General features: G+C 53.2%; 1 protein-coding gene across 1 annotated transcript in view; it reads right to left on the reverse strand.

The window, feature by feature from the left end:
- Nucleotides 1-5,403: 5,403 nt before the first annotated feature.
- The window catches only part of IHH (indian hedgehog), a 19,871-nt gene continuing 14,328 nt past the window's right edge, over nucleotides 5,404-10,946 (reverse strand). Inside the window, exons 4-5 of the mRNA XM_006763436.2 lie at nucleotides 9,425-9,686; nucleotides 5,404-7,559 (exon numbers count right to left, since the gene is read on the reverse strand). Of these exons, the coding sequence (XP_006763499.2) occupies nucleotides 6,901-7,559; nucleotides 9,425-9,686 (921 nt within the window). The 3' untranslated portion in view covers nucleotides 5,404-6,900. The remainder of the gene's footprint in view (nucleotides 7,560-9,424; nucleotides 9,687-10,946) is intronic.

A 10,946-nucleotide genomic window follows, 5' to 3' on the forward strand; every position in this document is an offset into this window, starting at 1 on the left:
CCCTCTAGCTAAGTCTCTCTGACCAGCACCGTGGACAGCTCCTGATGACCAGCGCATCCACTTCCTCTGCCTTCTATCTCCCCTTTCCCCACCCACAGTGCAGAAACCTTGGGGTACGAACTAAACGAGGGACATCTCTGAGAAGACAGTACAGTGGAGTGATTGAGAACAAGCTCTGGAGTAAAGCAGATTGGATTTGAATCCCAACTGCACCAGCTTTCAGCTATGATCTTGTTCTTTCCATAGCAGGGAAAACTTTAACAGTTAAAAGGTTGTGAAATTTAAGTGGAATAAAATATCCAAAGAACTTAGCACAGTACCTGGCTCATGACAGGCTCTGAATGAATGAAGAACACGATTATTTTGTTACTTTCCATTCTATCTAATTCCTCAAACCCTTTTCTAATCCATTTCTGATCAGGGTCTTCTCTCAAGTATAGGAGTCATGACCACTGGCTTCCTTTGAGTATGGAAGTTGGCTTGAACTTCCTGTATACTAAAGGAGACCATCTTTGACTGGTCTATGAGATTCTATCTTTTAGATGCTTTAAAAATTGTGAGTTAATTTTAAATATACAGAAGGGTTACAAAAATAATACAGGGAGTCTCATAAACCCTTCACCAACTTCCCCTGAGGTTAACATCTTACATGATCATAGATCATTTCTGAAAACTAACAAGTTAACCTTGATACAATAAATACTGTTAATGAAAGTATAGAATTTATTAGATTTCACAAGTTTGTCCACTAACATTCTTTTCCTGTTTTGGTATCTAATCCGGGATCTCACCTGTGCATTTCCTGAGTTTTCCTAGTCTTTCATGACCTTGACTTTTTTGAAGAGTACTGTCCATTATTGGTAGGATTTTCCTCAATTTGGGTTTATCCTATATAATAAAAGACTAATATGCAAATTGACCAAAAGGCAGAATGACTGGTTGCTATGATGCACACTGACCACCAGAGGGCAGACGTTCAATGTAGGAGCTGCCCCCAGCCCGCAGGCCCCAAGCCAGCCAAGGTGGGTGCCAGCACCCCCCCCCCTTCACCCCACCCTGCAGAGGGAGGCAATCAGCAGCAGTGGGCGGCATGGCTGGTGAGTGGGCGGCACTAGGCCGGCCAAGGCAGGTGACAACAGGGCCCCCCCCCCGATCGCCCCACCGGTCACTCCACAGATTGACCCTGATCACCGGCCAGGGCTAGGTACCCTACCCATGCACGAATTTCATGCACCGGGCCTCTAGTTTCTTATAATAGAGCGATGTGTTCATTACTGAGAAGCATAACATAGAGGTGATATGCCCTTCGCAGTACATTGTATTAGAGGGTACATGATGTCAATATGTTTTATTGGTGATGTTAACTTTGATCACTTGGCTAAAGTGATGTTTGCCAGGATTCTCTACTGTAAATATGCATTTCCCCCCATCTTTATTAGATTTTGATCATTCCCATTTTGTGATTCTTCGGGATTATGGGTTCAAAACCAAGAAATCTTTCATTCCACACCTACACTCCCCAATTACTCCCCAGAGCCACACCCATGTCCCATTATATGCCTGATCACTTTCCTCTGAATTTACTTAAGTTGGGCATTTGGAGGTGTGCACAGAAGCCAGATGCAGATACACCTGGAGTTTAATAGGGCAGCAGGGTGCTTCTAGTTTGTTTTCATGTACATTTTTGTCCAGGTCCTGCAAGTTTCTGTTGACAGGGGGTACTCTGGGAAAATGTGGCCAGCAAACTGTCCACAGGAATATCCAGCTCTTTTCCATGTCCCTGATCTCTGAGCCCTTTCTTCAGCTTCTAACACTGGGTTTTAAAAAAAAATCTCTAATAACATTTTCTCCTACTTGGCCATGTATACGTTCTTGCTGGCCCCTGGCCCAAATACATGAGCTTCCTTCCTTCCAGAAAGCTCTTCATTCCTTCAAGAGTTTGCTATCATGAGAGATCCTGCCACCAGAACAGATACATAAATGACATTTTTCAATAAGTTGAGTGTGAAGAGATGTGCTTATCAACTCTTCCCTTTGTCTCCATCTCTATCTGCCCCAAGTTCAGTCAGTGTGCCTTCTCATGCTTCCCCTTTAGAAGACGAAGAGGCACTACACCTCCTCCAACCTCATGCAGGCTCCGTTTTAAAAAGCTTTTGGGTAAAAGTGTATTAAAGGCCCTGGAAAGCCTTAGAAGATGCCTTTATCAGTTCCTATTCCTTCTTTGCCCTTTGTTCTGTTTACTATTGCTGTATAAGAAATTATTCCAAGCTTCAAGGTTCCAAACAATCATTATTTTGTTTATGCATTTGTGGGTCAGAAATTCAGGAAGGGTGTGGCCAGGCAGCTCTCACTTGGAGTCTCTCATGCAGTTGCATTCAGGTATTGGCAAGGCTGCAGCCATCCAAAAGCTCCATGGGGCTGGTCATCCAAGATGGTGCCCTCACATAGCTGAAAGTTTGTGCCGGCCATCAGTTGGGCACTCACTAAGCTGTGGATGGGAACACCAATCTATAGTTTCTTCAGCTTGACAATCTCAGGGTAGAACCAGGAAGAAGCTACATGGCCTTTCCTAGCCTCAGCCCAGATTCAAGGGGAGAGCAGGCTCAAATAACTGAGGACTTATTTTAACCATTGCCACTCCCACCAAAATGAGATTTTCTCCTAGTGTCTAGAACATTATTCTTCCAAGACCACTTTCCCTCACAGGTTCTTGGCCAGCCCCAGTTTCATTAGGCTAATGGTGGGAGTGACTTCCATCTTTGTGAGATGATGACTCATCAGTTCCTACCTCCCTCAGTTGCTGCTGCAGAGGACTTGGGTTCTGGTTTCAACTACTGTGCCACCCTGGGAAAGTGACCTCAACTCTCTGGGCTTCTGGACTTTACCTTTCTGCAAAGTAGGAATTAGGAACAATCTCACTTTGCAGGCAGTTAGGATTTTAAAAGATGCTGTAAATAGCAGACCTAGCACAATTGATGCTCCTGATTGTGGAATAAATGACAATGGGTGAGTCATTTTTCCTCTTGGAGGCTTATGGGGGTGATCCCCTTAGCCTGCTTCCCCATCCAGATGGGAGGTCTTAAATGAACAAAGGGAAGGTCAGCACAGAGGTTAAGGCTTCCAGACCCAAACCTGGGCAGGAAGCATCCTGCATTTATGCCAATCTGAGGGGAGTTCCGTGTGTGTGCAAGGCAGCCTGGGTGTGGTTTGGGGATACTATCGGCCTGACTCAGCCTTATCAGGCCTGGGCTGGCCACAGCTTGTCCCAGTAGAACAAAGAGGCTTTGAGAACCAAGCTGGGGTATGGGATGTGGGGCCAAGCTCCGGGAGGTGCATCCCACCCAGAGGGCAGAGCAGGGCTGGGGGAGCTGCCACCAGGAAATCCAGACATGCTACATACCCTCGCATGCCCCATGTGCAAGGGTCTCCTGGTGCCAGGCCGGAAGAGTTGCCTTCTCTAGTTAGATCTCCTCAGGGGACGTTTTTAAATGGAGGGGGGCCTATTTCCAGTTCCCACACCTGAGCTGCTGTGTTAGCAGCAGGCCTGGTTGCCTAAAGGATTGGTGCGTTGGGCTCAGCCTTTCCTGTCAGATGCCATCTGCGGGCAGGCAGCACCTTCAGGCTACATTGGGGGAGAAGGGGAAGTGCAGGCCCACGTGGCTTCAGAGAACCATGGCCAAGGTGATTGGGTCTTTCCAAACACAAGAGAGGAGCATGTAAGGACAGCGTGGGGATGGGGATCTGAGGAGAGGCCTCTGCACAGACAAGTCAAAGAGACAGGGTGCAGCGGCCTCTATGTGGAGGTAGTCTGCCCAGGCTGTTCCAGAGGCCTCATAGCCAAGGTGGGATCTCAGGCTTAAAAACCTGAAGTTGACTTGGGCCTTTTACTCACCCTCACTGCTCATCCAAATGGGCTTCCAGTCCTGGCCATTTTCCTGCCAAAATGTCTACAATCCTTTGCCTTTTTCTGATCCCCACAGCCACCTCTTCAGTCCAGAAGTTAGTGAACTTCTTTACCAAGTGTATAGACTCCTGCTTCCATAACTGCCTTCTCTGGTCTGTCCTCCACACTGCAACCGGGTGAGCTTTCTGAAACCATCTAGTTGCAAGTTCTCCCAACTTCAACCCCTACAGGCGTTCACCAAGCCCTCAGGATGAAGTCCAAAGGCATGAAACACAAGGCTTGGTGTAACCTAACTGCTGCCCACCTGTCTACCACAGCTTTGCCAAACCCACTGGCACTGAACAGCTTCGCAATGCTGACCTGGTGGTGATTCCTTCAAACCCCCAGCCTCACTCAAGCCTGAAAGCCTTTGCACTTACTGTGTCCTCAGCCTGGGTCCCTTCCTTTACTCACCTGCCATGCAAACACCTCCTTGCCCTTCCTGCATGGTCCTCATCTCCAGGACATATTCCTAGTTCCAGCCTCTCTGTGGCACTCACTGGCCCCTGTGAGGATGTCAGGCACAGCACTCAGCACATGGCATGGACATCCCTCTTCCTGTGCTGCTCCCTGCCATCCAGTTCACTGAGAGCAGGGACTGCCTCTTTCCCGCCCTGGCACAGTGCCTGACACATGCTGTCCAGGAAACAATGACCAAAGGCTACAGCTCTGAATGAAGGTTACAACTGTGGATGCAGCAGCCTTGGCCAAGGGCTGAGCATGAGCCACGCTTTGGATCAGAAGCTGCCTGGGCCTAGGCCCTATGGTTGACCTTCTGCTGGACCTTGGCATCGACCAGCGGTTGGGGCAAGCTGGGTTCTGGAGGGAGGGATTAGGAGCCATCACACTGCAGAGGCAGAGGGTGACTTTTTAGGTTGTTTCTCCTGGTCTCCCTGCTCACATAGTTTCCTCACACCTGAGTCCAGGATTCCCAGGAAAGTTGCAGGTCTCCACCTTCACCCCAAGTTGCATAGATTCAAATCCTGCTTATCCCTTGTTGTAACATCTTGAGCAAGTTACTAACCTCCCTGTGCTTCTGTGTTCTCATTTGGAAAAATGGTAATATTATAGCATATACCACAGTGGGCTGTTATGAAAATTAAATGGGTGCTTCATGTGAAGCACTTAAAACAAAGCCTGGCAGTGGGGAATCTTCATTAAATGATAGCAGCTTTTATTCATTATAGCCTTGTGGGGTCCTATTCCCCCAGATGACACAGTTCCCGGGGGAATGAAGTTTTCTCTGGAGTTTTCCTCCATGGAGGTGGGGATTGGTAAGATAAAAATCTGAGCAGTCACCCCAGCACAGTAATCTCTGTAGGAGGTTAGAGCCTTGGCAGTGGTTTGCTCTAACAACCAGCTCTCCACAGTGTGAGGAACCCTAATTTGTAGCATACACCAGTTTCCATGGTATAAATAGTCCCACCATGGTCTATATCAACTGGCTCATGAAGTTCCTGAAAATTTAACAATTGTACCACTGAGCCTGGGAATCAGCTAACCTGTAGTGAGCACAGGGCCCCACCTTCACCCCAAGATTGGTCTTTTGAGTGGGGCTGGCAAAAGTATCATTCTGTTTTGGCAATAAACTGGGCCTTCTCTAGACTAAGTAATGTCTCTCAAAGTGTGATCCATGGGACATCTGCCGTGTTTGGAGTGTTTGTAAAATTAAGTTCCGGGGCCCTCACTCTGGATTTATTAAAGCAAAATCTTGGAAGTAGGGCCAAGAATAATTTTTAACAAGCTGCCTAGGTGATTCTGAGGTTTTAGAACTTGCAGGTTAGGGACCCCTGATTTATCCAAGAAGTCAGAAGGCAGATGTGATGTCTCCAGAATAATTTCATGCCATGGTCCATGATCACAATGAAGAGTCAGAAACCCAGGCCCCAAGAAAGAGTTGAGTCAGCAGGGAAAGCACCGTGACTAGAGGTGGTGGTCTAGATGAGTGAAGTGACCATGAACTAGTTATCCCACCTCTCTCTCTCTGGTCCAACCTTGGGGTCAGCATGCTAAGGCCTGCCCTGGAATGAACACAGCTTTCTTTTGGGACTTTGCAGAGCTTTGATGAGAACAGGCCTGCAGAGGGGGTGGAGTACTGGAGGTTTTGTCCTCAGAGGAAAGTAGCACATCCCTGACTCCGGACTATCCAAGTATTGAATCCACTCAGCATTCTGGACTCTATGGCTCTAACAACTTAAATAATTTTTATTACAAAAGGAAGAAAACACCAAAACATCCCTCAAATTCTCCCATGGGCTTCCCCCTTGGCGCCAATAAATAAGGTGGGGAAGACTGACCAGAGGAGGGGGCGGGGGATCAGCAGAAGAGGGAACTTAGCCTGACAGGGGTGGGAAGGACATCAAGCCCACTCCCCTGTCCCAGGCTCTATGGTCACATTGGCTGGAACACAGAACTCTGCCCACTGACAGCAACAGTCTCTGGATGTGTCCCAAGGAGTGTGGCCAGGGAGGAAGGACATGTCTCAGGATGGCCAGGATGGCTGCCCCACCCGGCAGCCTTCTCAGTTCCAGGCAGCATTGAGTCCAGCCAGCTCCCTGCTGGCTCCCAGGGAATCTAGCAGCATCAACTGAGGTGCAAGCCCACCAAAGGGGGGCCTAAGACAGATAGAATGGGCTCTCCCCATTGGAGGAGGCAGGTATGAAAAATCGTAGTGAGAGCTGGCTGGGGTGGGACCCACTGTGCCAGTCTAGAGGTCTATAGTTAGAAGGACAGACCACCCTTTTGCCAGCTCAGCTTGCAGCTCTGTCACTACACCAAGATGGTGGTGGAGGACTTTGGCATTGCCCAGTCAAGTCTCAATGGTATAACTCTGTAGGGTTCGGCAATGGTGGGATCCATTACCCCCTGCTCGGGTCTCTTCCAGGGCCAATGCCCTCCAGGTAGGGAGGTCTTTGGATCCAGTTGGGCAGTTCCAGGAGGACAAGGGAGGAATCTTTTCAGCTCCCTGGCCCAGCCATGCCCAGTGAGTGAAAGCTGCTCTCTTCCAACAAGAGCTGTCCCAGGCGGTAGAGCAGCTGGGGGTACCAGTGCACACCCTCCCCCGGGGTCCAGCTGCCCCACGTCAAGCTGTGAAACAGTCGAAAGGGCCAGAAGGCCAAGTGAGCCAGGCGGTGGTCAGCCACGGCTGCGAAGCAGGAGGCCACCACATCCTCTACCACCAGCGTCCCATGCCTCGTTAGTGGGGCATAGGCCCCAAGGGCAATATGTGTGGAGACAGCTGCCACTCGGGCAGGCTGCAGGCCTGGCACCCCAGCCACCAGCACATACTGGCCAGGCTGCACTTGACTGGCAAATGTGGCCCGGAAGTGGGCCGCTGGTTCTGTGTGATTGTTGGCAGTGAAGAGCAGATGGGCAGGTGTGAGTGCCAGGCGTCTCGGGGGGTCCTGGGTCTCGATGACCTGGAAGGCCCTCAGCTTATCTGGCTCACGATCCAGGAAAATGAGCACATCACTGAAGGTGGGGTTCCCATCCTCCCCCATGGCCAGCACCCGGTCTCCTGGCCTCACGGCTGACAAAGCTACACGTGCCCCACTCTCCAGGCGCACCTGGGCTCCAGCAGGGAAGCAGCCACCTGTCTTGGCTGCAGCTGAGTGCTCTGTGGGAAGAAGGGACATGAAGGTGTTACTGCTGTGGAGCTCAATTCCCAGTCATAGCACCCGTCCCAAGCCCAGCCAGTGCTCCCTCCTGCTCCCAACGAGCCCCCATCACCATATCTTGGCTCCTATCCCCACTTCTCATGCAGCCTTGAACCCACTCCAACCCACAGTGTGATCTCTGCCCTTCTCCCCAGTCTGATCCTTTGCCAGTGAGAGGAGCATATTGTGCTCCAGTGAGTGAGAAGGAAAAGGCCATCCTGAAGCCCAGGCGAAGTCCCCATCTGTTTTCAATCCTGACAATGTTGTGCAGCAGTCAGAGAGGTCAGAGGTCAGCGGAGCCAGGCAGTGATCAGCTGTGACTGACACCCAGAAAGCTGCAGCCTCGTGGAGAAGGCGAGTCACTTAGCTCCTCTGGGGTCTAAATGTGCCATTATTTCTCACTCCCCCAATGGTGCCCTCTCAGACTGACATGCCAAGTTCTGTGCCAGAGCTGGCCCTTGGAGTCCATATGGAAGTGAAAGGAAGACTAGCCATGGGGTGAATATAGACTCCAGGGAAGCCTGGCTCAGTGGCAATGGTAAAATCACTGTCTCAATTCATGTGCTGGGTCCTTGTGCAGGAATAGGACACAGTGGCATCAGTGCGTGGGATGGAGAACAGTGTTTGGGGGTCAGGAATAAGGGATGGAAGTGGCCTCTCTGGGTGCTGGCACCGGGCCAGTGTTTGCAGGTGAGGGTGGGTGTGACTTGAAACAGATACCATTGGCAGGAAACTGCTGAGGAGAAGGACAGTGTGGGAGTGGGGGTGGGGTCACCCCTGTGGGCCCAGGTGGGATCAGGAATAGTAAAAAGGGGCCTGGTCTCCGTGTGCAGGGTCTGTGCATGTGACTATGCCTGGTACCAGCATGGCGGGCTGAGCCTGCAGCCCTGGGGCCAGGCTGGCAGTCCCACAGGAAACATGTGAAGCATCCATGACTGAATTCAGTGTGGTGACAGGGATGCTGACAAGATTTGAGAGAGGGGCAAGGCCCCAGTGCCTGCCAATTCGGATCAACAAGGCGGCAAATTTGGGAAAATACACTTTATTGAGTCCATTCTGTTTATTCTGGCCCTCGTGGTTGGCTTTGCCCCCAAATGCCCAGTTTCAGGGCCTGAGGGAGAGGTGGGGATGCCTGCACCCCCTGGGAGGAGCACACCTAGTGCCCTAAAGGGTCTGGCCTGCAGCCCCGTTGTAGGTTCTGAACCTCTGGGCTCCTGGCTCCTGGTCAAACTTGCTGATGTCTGGGCAGCCCTGGCCCCTGCCCCCACCCCACCCGCCTCATTCTGCACCAGACTGGGTGGGGAGGCTGTGTCTGTCACAGCCTGGCTTCCACATCCGCTCAGCTCGCTGTCTTGAACCTCCTGCCGCAGGCTTCCAGTGGCTCTCAACCTTCCTAATGCCGCGACCCTTTAATACAATTCCTCATGTGGTGGTGACCCCCAACCATAAAATTATTTTCGTCGCCCCTTCATAACTGTAATTTTGCTACTGTTATGAATCGTACTGTAAATATCTGATATGCAGGATGTATTCTCATTGTTCGCGACCCACAGGTTGAGAACCGCTGACTGTGGACCTCAAGGTCAGCACCCAGCAGCGCCGGGACAGGGCCCTGTCTCACTAGGCTCTGGACATTGACGCTACCAGGCGCCGGAGGAGCAGGCGGTCACAAGAGGAAGCGGGGAGTGCCTCCGACGTCCTCTTTCCCGGGGTTCCCGCCTCCAGCCCCGGGCGGGTCTTTTCTTCTCGGCCCCAGAGGGCCCTGCGCCGCCTGCCCACGCCCTGCGGCCCCGGCCCCGGGCCCAGTCCCCCGGCAGCGGCTCACCGGACTTGACGGAGCAATGCACGTGGGCCTTGGACTCATAATACACCCAGTCGAAGCCGGCCTCCACCGCCAACCGCGCCAGCAGTCCGTACTTATTGCGGTCGCGGTCCGACGTGGTGATGTCCACGGCGCGGCCTTCGTAGTGCAGCGACTCCTCCGAATGGTGCCCGTCCTCGTCCCAGCCCTCGGTCACCCGCAGCTTCACGCCGGGCCACTGGTTCATCACCGAGATGGCCAGGGAGTTCAGGCGGTCCTTGCAACGCTGCGAGAGGAAAGCGCCGAGTTAGGGGAGGAGCTGGCCCGCGAGCAGGTGGAGTCCTAGCCTCGCTCTCCCAGCGCAACCGCTGGAGTTGGGAAACCGGGAAGGGGGCTCTTTTCCTCTCTCTTCGGAACACAGAGCCCTAACTTACTTCCGTTATAGCATCGGCTGCCCCACGGCCCTGGACCGCACGGTGACGCCGCAAATCGGAAGCGCATGGCAAGCCCTGTCTGCGGGCGCCTTTCTCGGTTAAGTGGCCCCTCCCTTCTCTGCCTCGCTCGGGTACCAATTCCTCCGCAGCCTACACCTTTCCAACGCCCAGTCCCTCTGTTTCGCCGGACGCCTGCTACCTCGAGGGGCGGGAGCGGCCTGCGGCGGGCCTACTAGGCGTGCAAGGCCAGAGATGCCCAGTAGGTGTCACCGTAGCCTCAGGGCTGAGGCCCGGGGACACCAGCCCCGGAGGCGCGGCAGGTGCGGAGACCCAGCAGCATGGGGGTGTACTGGAAGGGAATCCCTGGCCTACCCGGATCCCTCTGGCACCACAAAGCATTCCTAAAAAAAAAGACCCTCTTATGTCCAAAACTTGCCTGCACCCCTGCCGAAGCAGGGCAACCCTGTCCCCAGAAGTTGGTGGAAGGACTAGCGCCTGGCCTGGCCCTATTAAGGGCGACGCGGAGCGTCTCCGGCTACAAGGGTCTCCGCAGGGTTGATCGTCTTAGGCAATGTCCCCCGAGCCCAGAGTCCTCCGCGCCTCTGCGCTGCTCCCATCTGGGAAGGGACTCCAGAAATCGAACTTCTAATCTCAGGGAGCCGCCTCCACGCCCCGCCTCACACGGGGTGGGAGTAGAGCCGCGCCCGCGGGAAGGACGCGAGAGATCACCTGTCTGTGCTGACTCCCCGCGTGCCTGCAGCCCAAGGGACCCTGCAGTTGACTGGGGGGAGGGGCCGGCAAGAGAGGGGGCCCTTCCACAGTCCTTGACTCTGAAGTTCGAGGTGCCGCCAGGCGTGGGTAGCCCCTGTCTCAACCTACCCCCGCCCCGCAGAGCCCGGCCCCACAGACCCTTGGACTCTGTCTCCCAGGAGCCAACAACGTTTACAGCCCAAGGCCCGTAGTCCTCCCCGGCGGGCAAGCTAGCTGGGGCGCTCACTGCCCCAGGAGGGAGCTCCCTGTACTCTTGTCTCCAGGCTTCTAGCCCCCCACCTATGTTCTCTGGCGGCCCCTGCTCTCCGCCTCTCTCTCTCCCCCCTCGCCCCCCCCCGCCC

Source organism: Myotis davidii, unplaced genomic scaffold, assembly GCF_000327345.1.
Source record: "Myotis davidii unplaced genomic scaffold, ASM32734v1 scaffold575, whole genome shotgun sequence".
Taxonomy (NCBI): domain Eukaryota; kingdom Metazoa; phylum Chordata; class Mammalia; order Chiroptera; family Vespertilionidae; genus Myotis; species Myotis davidii.